Here is a 15,350-nt window from a genome sequence, read left to right as displayed (position 1 = left end):
CTAATTCCGTCACAAACATACAAACTAAGAAAATATTCAAAAAAAAATTAATAACGAACACATACCTTGTTGAATGTTTGAATTTGATGACGTAAATGATGTGGTTGAAGCGGTTTTTTGTTGTTATGTGAGTCGGGGTTTTTTTTTTAAGTTTGAAGTGTGAAAGGGTTATTTTTGGAGAATATCAAAAATATAAGGGGGAGTGTGAGGAAGGGGTAGTTTAGGAAGTTCATTAAAATTATCGACGATAATTAGTAATGTGTCGACGATCTTTAGCAGCCAGGCATTAGAAACTGATAAACGATCGGTACCAAGACTACTAACTAATCTGCATAAATTCATAAATCAAGAGTAAACAATAGAATGAGGACCTCAATTATGGAGAATAAGAGGTTTAAGGACCTCAATTATAAATGGGAAGCTTTAAGGACCCGATATGTACTTTTTCTTTATCACAGTTAACTGCCGTTAACATATACAATCTCAAACTATAAAGAGCTTTGGTGCTTCCAAAGTTTCATCCTAATTTTACTATATTACCTCACACTCAATACTCCATGCAAAAATCCTTCAAAAACTACCAACAAATTAATTAATATTTTATCTTAACCTCTTTTTGCCTCATGTAAGTATGTGACTCTAGTATTTGTTGGAGCATGAAGAAATATCATGCCTTGTAAATTTTCATATAATTTTAATTTTTGTAAAGTATTTCATTTGTTTTCATGTATTTTAAGATCTACGGCTTTTAGATCTAGTAAATATATGAACAATAAAATCATCATTAATTTTTTTTGGAATAAAATCATTCAATGTGTCTGTTATTAAAATTATTATTGATTTTATTTATTATGTAAAGGTTGGACTTGCAAATTATTATCTCTTTAAATTATATTTGATTATAAATTATAATTTTATTTATTATGTAAATGTTGGACTTGCAAATTATTATCTCTTTGAATTATATTTGACTATAAATTATAATTATAACGAAATGCAATAACAATGGATTGCATAATAATAAATTTATATTATTTTATTTCATTGTATTGCTATAATGTTTTTAATGGAAGCACGATTCAGTAGTCAATTTCGTTTGCTTGTGAAAAAGGCCTTAAATAGATGTATTATTATTTTGTAATTTTTTTAATTAGAAATTCGAAATAATTTTCAAATACATGTATAATGTTAACAAATTAGGATTTTGTAATTTTTGTATTAATATTTATTCAAACAAATGTATATAATCTTATAATCTATAATGTTAAGAAATGTATACGGTATGGTTTTATTCCTGAAATCATAAGATAAGAGCATATCAATCAAATGCACAGGCTAATTAAATGACACTGAAGAACGTGGGGTTGTACATCTAAAAAAACAAAATATGCTTCTTTCAATTCCCTAAAATAGTGGAGCCAATCAAAAGCATCTAAAAGACCCAGCTTTTATACTAGGTAGATTTTCAAATACATGTATAATGTTAACAAATTAGGATTTTGTAATTTTTATATTAATATTTATTCACACAATTCAAACAAATGTATATAATCTTATAATCTATAATGTTAAGAAATGTATACGGTATGGTTTTATTCCTGAAATCATAAGATAAGAGCATATCAATCAAATGCACAGGCTAATTAAATGACACTGACACTGAAGAACGTGGGGTTGTACATCTAAAAAAACAAAATATGCTTCTTTCAATTCCCTAAAACAGTGGAGCCAATCAAAAGCATCTAAAAGACCCAGCTTTTATACTAGGTAGATTTTACTATTTAGAACGCTAATTAAATTCATTGAATTTGTTGGGTATTTTCTCTTTTCTAGTACTGTATTTAAATTTTGAAAAATACTAGATTCAGTTAGACTTGGTAAAACTAACATGATCTGAATGACTCGACTCGAATAACCCGATCCGAACTGACGAACTCTACTCGACACTCGAACTCAAGATCTGAACTAGACTGAATCTGAATTGTCCCGACCCGATATAACCCTACCCGAATGTTTATTGCTACAAACTGATTATTATCCATGAATAACCTGATAATAGCTAACTCGAGAATGACCCGAACCCGAAATGATCCAACCCGAAGTCCACAGACCCGAAATCACCCGACCCGAAATTAACTTGGTCTGAACCAACCCGAACCCGTTTACCAAGTCTAGGCTCAATGCACCATATCTGAAGCTCATTAATTCTTGTTTTAAATTTTGTTTGAATCTAACTAAAACAAAAACTTTGTTTTACTACGGTTCGAGTTTGTACGGGTTTGGTTAACGCTTTTTTACAGATATTTATTTTTTTTAATTTTAATTTTAAACATATATTTATTTATTCTTAATTTTTATTATTATCTACTTTAAACATGATATTAGTTTAATCGACATTTCTTATTAATGCATTCAATATTGCAAAAAACAATTATCACACGTACTTATGTAGTTATGTGATAGTCATTTAAGTAATTAATCATTTATAAATTCTTACTTAAGACGGGTCAAATAGTTAGAAGAAAACAAAAGTAGAATGCATAAGGAAAAACAAAAAAATTTGTCTTATATGTATAAGTGGGATGATACCTGACCCGTTTTAATGTTAAGATGGGTATATCCGTCTTAAGGAAGATTAACTGTTAATCATGAGATAAAATAATACTTTAAAAAAAATACACATTTTAATTCAAAATTTAGTTTGTTTTTATCATTTTGTTTGCTTACAGATTTTTAATAAGTATATCTATTTTCGGGTGGGGCCACAGGCCAGACGGGTCTTGGCCCTAAATAGGCAAGTTATTATCGAGCCAGGTTGGCTGTTGGTTTGGGTTATTTTTAAGAGGGTTTCAGTCAGTTTTTCAGGCCGGGTCATATTTCGAGAGAACTATATTTTTTATTTTTTAAATTCTTTTTTTACAATTGAAAACTATATATAATTTTAAATGTACTAGTTTTGTAACTGCTTTTAGTTATAAGACGGTTTCACACGGTGAGATGATCCAATTATGTAAAAAATAATCCATTTATTAGCAATAAATGTACATTTTTTTACAAAAGGGAACCGTCTCATAATATGAGACCGTCTTACACTATAATTTATGGTGTAACTGTGTTCCTTGGCTATTGTTGGAAAAATTTATGCTCGGGAATTAAAGACTTAAAGAGGGCTAATTTACTTAAAAGAAAACAACTAAACAAGTCGATCAAAATATTAGAGAGAGGAAAAGGATTAAAAGCAGACATTATAGGACATTGGGTGGTGAAATTGAGTTAACGCGGTTAACTTTGATAAGGGAATAGTACATTCAGGTCCTTAAAGCTCCCAAATTATAATTGAGGTCCTTCAACTTATTATTCCCCATAATCTAGGTCCTCATTCTATTGTTTACTCATCAATCAATGTTGTGTTTCTCTTCCTTGCTTCCTTGATTTCCATGAAACCTAACATACAGGGACTACTTTCTTACCCATTTTTGTTGCTCTATTGTAGTATCTCCATCGCTGATACACGCATGAGTGAAAGTATAAGCAGGGAGGCAATCAACTAACCCGATACACCAAATGAGTGCTGGTAATCACCATCTTTTACTTGTTCTTCTTCTTGTCTTTTTCAATTCATTCTTAGTTTACGGCTTCCAATCATCCTTATAATTTCTTCGATTTCATTGACTTCTATTAAATTGTAAGATGGTAGGATGTGGATATATTGATCGATTTGTTACTTAGTTTGAGCTCTACTTTGGTACATTGTCTTGCCCATCAGATGTTTGATGCTATGTCTAACTCAATTCCAAGTTGTGAATTGTGTATACACGATGTTAGGAACCCGGGACTTGTTTTACAAAGAGGGGACATTTTTGAGATGTATTTTGAGTTGTATGAGATCCGCCCATTAACGCTTTTCTTACTGTATATCGTATATCAGGCTTTATCAAATATGGTCGTAGCTCTTTTATTTTGTTATAACTAAAACAACTGAAATCTAATTTTGGTTTCTTTTTATTAATCAAGGCGTTGGCCTTATTTTTTGACGCAAGAGCTGAATGTTTTTGCAATTGATTGTTATACAATTGAGATTGGCTGTTTTTCTTAATTATGTGGGTAGGAGGTTTTCAAATCAGGTCTAGTCAATTGAAATTTCAATATTGCCATGTTGCTCTATTTTTGAAGTTCAACACGTTGATGCAATTGTATCAGAATGGATGAAATTGGTCATGCAGCACAGGCTCAAAATGCAGACACGATAACCTTGAAAACTTAGATAAATGCAGATTACATTGTATGGCCCAATTTAATATCATGCTTTCCGCTCTTATGTAAATGCGTTATGCCTATGTATAATTCTGAGTGAATGATAACCAACTTGATCCTTTTCTTTGGTGGTGAAATCATATTTCCATTTCTGTTCCTAAACAGAAGTCATTGTTTTGCAGGTGGTTCCTTTGGCGGGGTAAGAGGGGCTAGACCAGTGCCGCCAGAGAAAGGAGTTTTCCCTTTGGATCATATGCATGAATGCGATCTGGTACTTCCTTATTACTCTACTCAACTTTCCTCCCTTCTTTTAAAGCGACCATTTGTTTTGTTGGACTTGGGTAGCTATTATATGTGATATGGTTAACTTGGGATCTCAATGCAGGAGAAAAAAGCGTACCTTAACTGCCTTAAAACCTCAGGTCACCTGTCCGAGAAATGTAGAGAATTTTCAAAGAACTATTTACAATGCCGTATGGAGAAGTGAGTTTGTACACTCTTATCTCCTCACTTTATCTTTGGCAGTGGAAGTGTTATTTGGAAAATACATGTCAATTTTAATCGGAATTTGCAGGAACTTAATGGCAAAACAAAACATGTCAGAGCTTGGATTTGATAAGGATGGCGTAGAAGCAGCTTCTGCAGGCAAGGATGATGGCAAGCAGATTAATAACTGAGCTTTCCTTTCTACTGCATTCGGTCATTCTGATGATTACACAATTCGACAGTCGGTCTCTTTTAGAGTTAATTTTGTCAGTAATATCATTTAGGTTTGAGATCTGCAATGTATTGCATATTGATTTTTTGTCGAAATAGAATAATTCTATAACATCAGATTTTTCCACCATGGTTTGAAGACAGCTATCTATAATTCATTAATTAGTTGGATGCATAATTTTGTTCTACTCGAAATCAATTATTATTTTATCTCAAGGGGCTGAGAGCCATGGGAGACAAAAGTTCAGATGCGATTTAGCTCGGACATGAATATAAATATAAATGCATCGAACTGTGGTTTCTGAGGTTGTTACTGAGGATGCTCCTGCCAGAAGATGATTTCCCTCCACAAGTCGAGCAAAACAGTTGATCAACAGACTGCTCTAAGCCTTCCCAACAAATGACAGATTTTGAATGAAGTAAAACCAAAATTATATACTCACTACCAAACAATGCAAAAGACTTTAATCAAAAGACTCATTATTATTTATTATGGATTTTGAAAAAAAAACAAATGCAAAAACAAAACCCTCCCGAAGCTAGTCATATTTCATTTTACAGTGAAGTAGCGGCAATTGAAGCCGCTCTTTGGGATAATTTTCAGTATAGGCAATCCGCAAACGGCCTTTAGGTGTTGTCAACACTTGTATGACTTTAATACATGACCCCTTCCCCAAATTTTCAAGGGTCTTTTAGACACTGAGGTAATGAAATCTATAGTTTTGAGTGATCAGTTCTCCATGAACTAACTTCTGCTGGGCTCATGTCTCATGGTTCGAGCCACCTTCGCCTTATAGATAAGACGACAGAGTTTGTCTGACACTAGGCTATTAACCAAGAGTAAATCTAATCAGAATCCGCAATTTTTACGAAACGCAAGTGATTTACAGACTAGTCTAAGAAAGTGACAGATGACCAATATGGAGAAAGTGTGACCTTTATTGAGGGATACAAGTTACAACTGCAACAAAGTTGTAGTAATGTACTTACCCTAGGTAATTCAACAACATTCTTCATTGAATTCTACAGAAAATTCAGAAACGACGTGTGTAAAAGGGGGGCTATATTCAGTTCCAAGATAAGCAATATATAAATGACAAATCTATATTTTGATAATACTCATTTGAACATTTGAGAAGCCAAAAAAGAAAAAAAAAAAAAAAAAAAAAAAAAAAAACTAATTTCACAACATATCAGTCACATCCCTGCTAAAACTTGTAAAATGCTGCACAAAGCCAAGGATGCTTTCGACCTGCTATCAAGCTCTTGTGGCTACACACACCAAGATGTCATAGAGAAAAAAGACCACTAGAGTTGGTTTCCCTGTGCCTTTCATCACCAAAAATGCTTCAATTGTTTGGTTTGTCAGCCAGCTTGATCAGATAATGGCAAATTCTTCCCTTCACATGAACAGACTAAATTACCCGCTTAGGATCACGAGCTGATGAAAGGTGATCCTGCAAATATGTCAAGGTATATTGAACAATTATACGGTAGTGAACATGAAAAAGATGAAAACATGGTCTGCAGTTGAAGATGAATATACCAGTTCTTATGTTACTAAGATTCGGGAACGGGTGACACATAATTTTATATCTCTCCTCGTGTTAAGACTGCTGATGAATCGATCTTTTTAGACAGGGAAAAATTGACCCTAAATCGGGGGAAAGGTAAGGGACATCGAAATTTTTAGTTTTCTTAAAGTGACGTGATCCTTGAGAAATACAGAGTAGAAGTTAAATATATTACTACATGCTTCATACACAGTAAACTCATATCCTCAGTACCGTGTCAGACACTCATACGTGCCAAAGTTAGAAATTTCTCTCATTAGAAATAACGTTGAAGATGCAGATCATGTAGACATTCATGTAGACATTCGCAATTTTCTTTTAAAGTATCCAAAGTTAACCATGTGTATTCTTAATGATCTTTGATGGTTTTTATAGGCATTTCTGTAACATACTTATGAAAACTAAAATATTTATCTGCAATCTAGTCAAACTAACACAAGGAAATTTTTTTGAATTAGCAAGTCTAATACGAGACTAAGGACATTAATAGCATAACTATTTTTATACACCCATGAGATCGAGAAAATTAATTGTGAACTTTATTGTATCATTCTTCCCCAACCTAATGCTCATGTCATGCTCAATATCCTCCTTCAAACCCAATATTTCGGTGCTCCTTATTTTCTCTTATCCACTTAGAGTTAACAATACCTTCGGAGAGTTTAATTCAACCTTGTAATCTTAAGGAGTTCTTGGATAGTTCTACTACAAAATTTGAACACAGGAAAAAATATGAACACTGTGAACTTTACTGATAACACTCAACTTTTCGAGAAAACGTTCACTGAAGTGTAGATTCTAAGATCGTCAAAACCGTTGACTGTCCATCTGCCATTACATAAAAAAAGCAGTATATACTTGATTTTGCATCGAGTACTTTTTCCCAAATTCATGCTAATTACAGGGAAAGGAAGGGGGTCAACTCCTACTCCCTACTATGGTTACCCTTCTAACAAATTCCACCTTATGACCCTAATATCAAAATAAACATTATAAAGTGTCAAACTAATCAAAGGCTACGTACACTCTGGAGCCATATGTATATGGACCGGACTCAGAAAAACTATGTAAAAGATAACGAAAGAGAATTATACAGTGTTAAAAATTGTTACTTCTACAAGGTTATGGACCTACAGTAGTCCATAAGCAGTACAAGGGGATCCTTAGATAAGCACTTGGAAATTAAAAACCATCCAAGAACCAAGTATAAGGTGAACACTTTAGAAGACTAAATGAGCTTGTCCAACACCATAGATGAGTTGCGACATATATTTCTTTGCGGATAGCTTTTCAGTCCATATGATACATTTTACCATTTAGCTACTATAGTAATAACATTTAGGATAAATTACAAATAACCACCACGTATTTACGTATTTTTACAAATTACCACCACGTATTTGCGTTTTTACAAATAACCCCCGAACTTTTGCGTATACTCCCCAATCACCACCGTATTTTAATCCCGATTATCATTTTTCTTATTTTCCGTCTTGTTAAGTTACGATTTATGCTAAATACCCATATTACCCTCATTTAGTTATACACAAACATAACATACCCATACTCATGTTTTCCCCAATTTCCCAAATCAATTTATATCTCGAACCCTAAATCCCCCAAAGCATTCTGTCATTTTCCAGAACTTCATCCAAGATATGTTGCTAGTAATTACACTAGATTAATCGATCACCAAAAACAAATTGTGGGCATTAGTTTATGAATACAATCAACAAGCTAATGATATGGGTCGCCAAAAATCAAGCGAAAATGAGAAGTAAGTTCTAGATTCCAACTTAATATTAGAGGAAACGAGTTGGCAATTAGGAGAGAAAATGACCCTGGCTTCTTGCGATTGGAAGGATCCTAGGGGTGTAAATTGATAGATTTGTTGATATTACCCAATGATTATGAATATGAGGTTCTGGGTTTTCTGGTGATCGGTTCAAGTACTAAGTTATGTACAAAATTTTACTGTATGTCGTGAATTAATCATTTTTGTTTCTCTACTGTGTTGTTTAACGCATTTGGTAAGCAAAAGATAATGTATTCAATGTCCAACATGTTATGGAAATTGCATCTTTTGTTGCTTAATCTAGATAATGATGTTTGAGCTGGACTCAAATTAATTATACAGTCTAATTACCATTTGCCGTTCTTTCTTGTCATCTGATGTTGGGGATTTGGAGGGGGTATTGGAGTTGTTCGTATAGAGTTAATTTGTGTAATTAAATGAGGGTAATATGGGTATTTAGTATAAATCGTAACTTAACAAGACGGAAAATAAGAAAAATGATATTCGGGATTAAAATACGGTGGTGATTGGGGAGTATACGCAAAAGTTCGGGGGTTATTTGTAAAAACGCAAATACGTGGTGGTAATTTGTAAAAATACGTAAATACGTGGTGGTTATTTGTAATTTATCCTAACATTTAGAACCCAATGTCCAAAAGGCTCCTGCCTATGATAAGGTAGGGGATCTACCTTACGCATGCGAAAACACATAGCAGTTGTTCCCGGATGACACATTATGGAAAAAGAATGCAACCAAAATTGCATTCATCGACTGAACTTCAGAATGTAGATGTGATCGGCTGAGTATTGAAAGGTTTTGATGATAGCAAGCATTCCTCATGTTCACTCCTTATGCGTTTAATGTTGTGTTTTCTTCCTAGTTATAATTTGTCAACAGGATTATGTGTTCCATTGATGGTCAAACATGAAGATGATACTACTGTTGGTTCGATGTTAGGAGGGTTGTAACGGATGTAGTACTTTGCGCTATGACTTGTGGTGAAATGATAGTCATCTTGATTGTCATGTGGTGAACATGCTTGAACTGAAAGAATGTTAATAAAAAAACTAGTTTTGAATTACCTTGTGTTTAACGAAAATACATCTTATAAACCAAATTTAAAATATAATTTCCTAACTTGAATTGGTTTTCGTTGTCAGAAATCAGAAATGCGACTTGGAAACATTTTGAATTAAGTTTAAAGAATAAAATGTTATTTATATAATTTTAAAGAACATAATATTTTTATAAAATACTTTCTATCTATTTTAGTATTTAATTTATCTTAAAAACTACTAAAAGAATATTTTATGGAGTTGTTCAGAAGTTTCCTACTAATAAGAAATCTCTTTTGAAAATAATAATACTCCCTTTGTTCACTACCATTCCATACATTTGATTATACTCCTCACATATATCACCCAAATGGATGGAATTGAAGTGAACAGAGGGAGCATTATTTAGGATTATTATCTTATTATCCTCTTCCTTAAATATGATCGAAATACTCATTTGCTTCAATTGCTTTATGGAGAAATGAGCTAGGGTTTTGACTCAACCTTTCTTGAAGATTATTAAAAGCAGTCGTACCCCAACTTCTAGCTTTTAAACCTAATTTGCTCTTAACAAAGCAGTTCTAAAAGCATTGGGTCAGTCTTCACCATTGACTTTTTCGTACACATGTACTCATCTTCTAACTTTTTCAGTTCGTCTCTACCAGTTCTTTAGATTAATCTTGAGACTTTGTTACTACTTAAGGAAACGGAGTAGTATCCGAAAAACGAGTCTTTAGTATTAGGCTGTGAGGAGAACTCGTGTTTAATTCTGGGGGTTGTTCTCTTTCTGCACTCTTTCATAGTTTTTTTGTATTCAAGTTGTTATTATTTCAAGATTGCAGAAGTTTTAAACCCCCTCCCCTCATCCCAGTACCGGGATCCATAAATTCAAAAGAATCACAATTAGTGATCCATTTTGCCATATTCCATTACACACCGATGCCAAAAGACAGTGAACCTTTAGGTGTGCTGGAATTAAAAGACCCTAAAACAAGTAAAGAGAATGAATTTTAAGTTTAGTACGGTCATTTGACTTCAAAAAAACATAAGGGGGGAAAACCCTAGAGAAAGATTACTTAAAACAGGTCAAATACTTACCGAGATAAAATCAAAAGCCCTGGTATCCTCCTTTGAAGTGCTCATCGTGACAGTTGGTGTTTGAGTTGGCAGGTTTGCGTTAAATATATCAGGAAGAGCAGAATTTCCTCCTAACGGTCCAGCACCATTAGCAGCAGCTGCATTTTGGGAGTTCAAATTGCTTAGATTTTGTAGATTAGCCATTGCTGCCATGAACTGTTGTTGAGCAAGTACTCCACTCATAGCACCATAATTAACCGGTGGAGCAGGATAGAACTGATTATACAATAATCCAGGTGGCATACTGTACGGAACAGAGCTCATGGGAAACATAGGATTGGCATTAATTCCAGCTTGCTTGGAATCTACTCCACTGCTTAACAATTGATTTGGCGCTTGTGGACCGGGCATTGAGTTTGAATCCATAAATAATGACTCAGATAGTACGGCAGGAGAAGTTTCTCTCGGATTCATTGTGGACCCATTTTCACTCACAGATAAACCAGCCATTAAATTGTTGATAGGGTTTGCTGTATCCACTCGTGTCTCTAGTGAATCGGAAGACCCAAAGATATCAAAAGGATCTGATTTATTATCTCCGACATTCATTCCTGCAAAGAGATCGGTACCCTGATCTTTATCCTCGCCAGTGTGAAAAGAGACATCGGCAAATGGATCATCATCAGTTTTATGTGCACTTGTACTTAAACCACCACTAACACCATCACTGAATAAATCATCAATCAAGGGGGAGGATGCTGACGGATTTCCTAAAACATGGTCACTTTGGCTTTCCTTAGGATCATCTTCTCCAAGCAAATCATGATCTCCAGTATCTATTAAATCAGGCATCTCAACCACAGTTTGCTGCACTTTTGTCGGCTTCTCCGATACACTTCCAGACTGCCCTCCACCCAAGAGACTTAGGACCTGTCAATCAAGGATCCGAAAAATACTAAGCCTGATACTTGAGAGTCAAGTTCAAAAATGGCAGCATTTTACAAATATCTCCCTATCCGGAACTTTTCAAAATAAAAAAGGAAATATCTCATATAGCAGAATTTCAAGAGAGAGAAACAGCTGTAATGCCAAAAACCGTCTACAGATATCTCAAGATGCATTATAGGTTGAGTAGCGTAAAAACTAATAGGCTTTATGAAAATATCTAACGAGGGCTTGTGGGGTTGGCATGTTTGACATTCTCAAATTTAATGATAAAATACTGGTTAGGCATAAGATTTGTGTTAAATTATATACAAAAAAAATAAGGTTCCTTCTAAATTCTGAAACAATAAGCTTACTCTAGTTGCTTTCTCTCTCAAAGAAGCTTGGGGAGACTCTGCGCACTTGATCACAATATCTACATGGTCGCTGAAGTAAGAAGCAATTATAACCAAGTGTTCATCATCCTGCTTCCTCAAAACTGCTTCAAGGACACAAATCGCTCTCATGCGAACCTGAAAAGGTGGCAAAACTCATTAGAGTATAGAGTATATGCAAGCAACAAAGCCCATAAATCTAACCATAAGTCAAGGTTAGTTTTGTAACTTAAAACCATAACAAAAATGCACGTTCAACTGCATTATACATCCTATACACATTATTAACAACAGAGAAGTAAGAATTGTACCTGCCAGTGGGGAGACTGGAGTTTTGATTCAAGCGCATGACTTAAAGCCAATGCATCCATCTTAGTGGCCTCTACCAAGAAAGCTTGTAAAGCATCTCGAGTTGGCTGAAGCCGCACCCCACCAGATGTCACTATAGTCTCCAAAAACCTCTCTTCTCGGGTCTTACTGGTAGAATGACTTGAAGTTGAATCTCCATTGGTTGCTTCTGCATTACTTATTCCTGAATCCGGTCCCCAAGGTCCAGATGTCACATTCCTCAACGAACCCGAACTTCCTTGACTATCACCTCCAAAATCCATTTTTTTATATTTGTCAGACTTATCTAGTTCATTAGTCAATGATCTTTGCAATGTTGGACCTCTATAACTGCCACTTCCCGAATCATTATTCTTAAATGAATGTGAATGAGCTTGAGCCAAAGTACTGAGCCCTAGTTTGATGGAAGCACTCCCTAGACCCACAACCTCACTAATAAATGATTTCTTCTCATCTGGCGGCATCACATAATTGGTATTGCCAAAACCTTCCATCCTTTTATGGGTTACCTCGTTGGCTGCCACAGGCTTGTTGTCTTCTGTAGAAAATATAGCAGATAGCGCATCTTGAGCTGTCTCCCTCACGGCTTTGTTCAACGCATCCCCCTTCAAAGGATCAGGTTGCCCCTTGTAATGAAGTAACTGTTTCACAGCCACCGAGTGCCTTTGCATTTCTCTCCTGAACTCTGGACCTGACTTCCCAACTCCATACTTGATCACCCTTAGTGCCTAAAAAACACAATCCTTTACTTAAAATCACCCACATAGAAGTTATACAAGACAATGTCACGTGCGTGAGACCAACCAATTAACCTTATAATTTAATGAGCGATACAAAACGGTCAAAGTTGGTCTTATAGGCATACATAAAGTCTCGTAGAATACTTAGGACTTGCTTGGGATAGTAGAGCTCAAAACAGAAGAAAAATCAGGTCGCGGTGGTAGTCCAGGGTGGAAAGAGGAGTAATGAGGAAATATTCCGTACTAACCAACTAGCTACCCCACGGCAAGCAAACCCTTAACGGAAAATCAACAGTATGAGCTCAGCTTCAGACTCAATCAAAGTTTCACGATACGATTAATGAAGATTATATGACATAGAGAACTATAATCAGTACTCCGTAGTCGGTAGATCTAGTTGTTTGACATAAAAAAGAGTATACCTTTTGTTTAACAATGGGGCTCTTGTGATCAAGCCTTTTCAAAAGAAAATCAGAAACTTCTTTAACAATACCAGCAGGTGAAGTTCTAAAAAGCTCACAAATTTCTTCTAATTTGTAAACAGGAGTGACTTTATCTTCATCACTTGTTGCTGCATCAATCATCCTTGACCTCCAGTATGATTCCACTGCTCTTCTACTTGTCTCCATCTTTTCCTTCTCAAAACTGCAATTCAAGGTTGTTATATCAATCAAAAACTAACAAACCCATAATTAAATTAAATTAAATTAAACACCTTGATTGTTCAATCAAAATGATGTGATCCACAGATATTAGCAATACCCAACAAAATTGGAGATTGACCCACGTTCAGAAATCGAAAGAATTGTAAGAAACAAATGTGATTGGATTGATATTACAACAAAATGAAATCCATGCATAAACAAGGGATTCGTTAATCTTGAGGAACAAGGGATTGAATATAATAGTAAAAGAGGAAATTAAGAGGAAATTGCGGGGGGGAAAGAGAGAGAGAGTAGGTGTCTCACCGGGGCGTATGGTTGACGTTGAGGAAGGTTGATTGATGATGATATTCAATATGAGGTTTATTGTTAGAACCAACACCAGGTCCAGATGAAGGTTGTATACCAAGTCTACTCTATGCAAACATTAATCCCACATGTACTCAACTTTTCTCTATTTTATTCTCAAAAAAATAAAAAAAATATACTCCTAAATAACGATTCTGACTTACATTCTAGGCCAAATTCTTGTTTTACATTGGCTATTAATCTAAAAACTTAAGACGGGTAATTGACTCGTTTCGTGCAAAAATGATCTGCCACCTAGTAAATGGATGACTTTGCATTTAGCGCTATGTAATTCACCTTATTTTTATTAATAAATGACCTTTAACGTATATAATGACATGTGGAGTAATAATTACATGACTATATATACTCTTAGGCAGAGCTTGCAAACAATGACACGATCCAAAAATATGACACGAATTAGACAAAAAATTAACAGGTTTGAGTTGACGTTTAATGACTCATTTTATGTAAGTGGGTTGACACAAACATAACTTGAGATTTAATTAGGTTGGGATTTGGTTGAATCTCTAAACACGAACACGGCATAAATGACCTATTTACTAAATTACTCCTGATTTTTCTTGATCCTCCATCACATAAATAAACTTACATTTTTCAAATATAGACCCATTTCTGTAAGTAGATCGACACGAACACGACGCGAGATTTATTGGGTCGGGTTTAGGTTGAAAGGTTTATGACTTGTTTACATGTGACACGAATACGAGCACGAACCTGAGACCTTCTATTTGTTTTTTAGGTCTACTCCTAAGGTCCTAGCCTTATGCTTTTTTTTTTTTTTTTTTTTTTTTTGTAAAATGTCAGCTTTTCCATATATTGATGAGTCATAATTATATAGACATTTATGCCTCTCCTTAGTTGGTTATGAAACCTTTTTGTGCTATAATATGTTGACAAAATGCCGTTTATACTAGAAATGTCGATACTTCCACCATTTGGAGTTTTAATGCAGATTGAGTGCATTTGTGGATCAATTGAATGGTAATGAGCACCACAGAGTCAACAAGACGGAAAGAAGAAAAAGACAAGCTCGAAAACCAAGAAGAATGGAAGAAGAATTAGAGAAAAAGACCACGAAGAATGGCTGGAGCCGAGGTCACTCGACCGAGTGTGTGTACTCGGTCGAGTCGTGATGACGTGTACTCGATCGAATGCACCAGTACTCGATCGAGTGTTCTATTTTGATATATTTTCCGCGAAACTTCCTTAAGACGGGTGATACCCGTCATTGTGAGTACCAAAAATAAGATTTATATTTTCCTATTAAAACTAACCTAGGCTAGTGGTAACAGGGTCGAACCACAAGGAGGCAGACGTAATTTCTAGCTGTCTAATAATAGTCTAAAGTAACGAATCTGGGGGTTGATTTGAATTGGTCTAAGACTAAGAATAAGTAAAGACAATAAACTAAAAAGACGGATTAAACAGATAAAGAA

General features: G+C 34.7%; 2 protein-coding genes across 7 annotated transcripts; one reads left to right on the top strand and one right to left on the bottom strand.

Annotated features, from left to right (window-relative positions):
* Nucleotides 1–3,266: 3,266 nt before the first annotated feature.
* On the top strand, nucleotides 3,267–5,146 carry LOC141599792 (uncharacterized). 4 transcript variants are annotated; one of them, XM_074419908.1, is made up of 5 exons: nucleotides 3,267–3,372; nucleotides 3,494–3,574; nucleotides 4,437–4,525; nucleotides 4,640–4,737; nucleotides 4,829–5,146. In XM_074419908.1, exons 2-5 carry the CDS (start codon nucleotides 3,565–3,567, stop codon nucleotides 4,929–4,931), a joined length of 300 nt encoding a protein of 99 aa, XP_074276009.1. In that variant the 5' UTR covers nucleotides 3,267–3,372; nucleotides 3,494–3,564; the 3' UTR covers nucleotides 4,932–5,146. The 4 variants fall into 4 exon arrangements, with proteins under 4 accessions (XP_074276009.1, XP_074276008.1, XP_074276010.1 ...); XM_074419907.1 differs by having other exon boundaries at nucleotides 3,299–3,404; XM_074419909.1 differs by having other exon boundaries at nucleotides 3,323–3,341.
* Nucleotides 5,147–5,892: 746 nt separating this feature from the next.
* Nucleotides 5,893–14,060, bottom strand: LOC141599790 (protein MODIFIED TRANSPORT TO THE VACUOLE 1). 3 transcript variants are annotated; one of them, XM_074419904.1, is made up of 6 exons: nucleotides 13,849–14,060; nucleotides 13,303–13,525; nucleotides 12,104–12,868; nucleotides 11,775–11,930; nucleotides 10,495–11,403; nucleotides 5,893–6,428 (listed from the first exon to the last, which is right to left on the bottom strand). In XM_074419904.1, the coding sequence occupies exons 2-6, from the start codon at nucleotides 13,507–13,509 to the stop codon at nucleotides 6,387–6,389; spliced, it is 2,079 nt and encodes a 692-aa protein (XP_074276005.1). In that variant the 5' UTR covers nucleotides 13,510–13,525; nucleotides 13,849–14,060; the 3' UTR covers nucleotides 5,893–6,386. The 3 variants fall into 3 exon arrangements, with proteins under 3 accessions (XP_074276005.1, XP_074276006.1, XP_074276004.1); XM_074419905.1 differs by having other exon boundaries at nucleotides 13,596–13,858; XM_074419903.1 differs by having other exon boundaries at nucleotides 13,643–13,858.
* Nucleotides 14,061–15,350: the final 1,290 nt, after the last annotated feature.

Source organism: Silene latifolia, chromosome 9 (genome assembly GCF_048544455.1).
Source record: "Silene latifolia isolate original U9 population chromosome 9, ASM4854445v1, whole genome shotgun sequence".
Taxonomy (NCBI): Eukaryota; Viridiplantae; Streptophyta; class Magnoliopsida; order Caryophyllales; family Caryophyllaceae; genus Silene; species Silene latifolia.
This window is presented reverse-complemented; position numbering and strand designations above follow the sequence as displayed.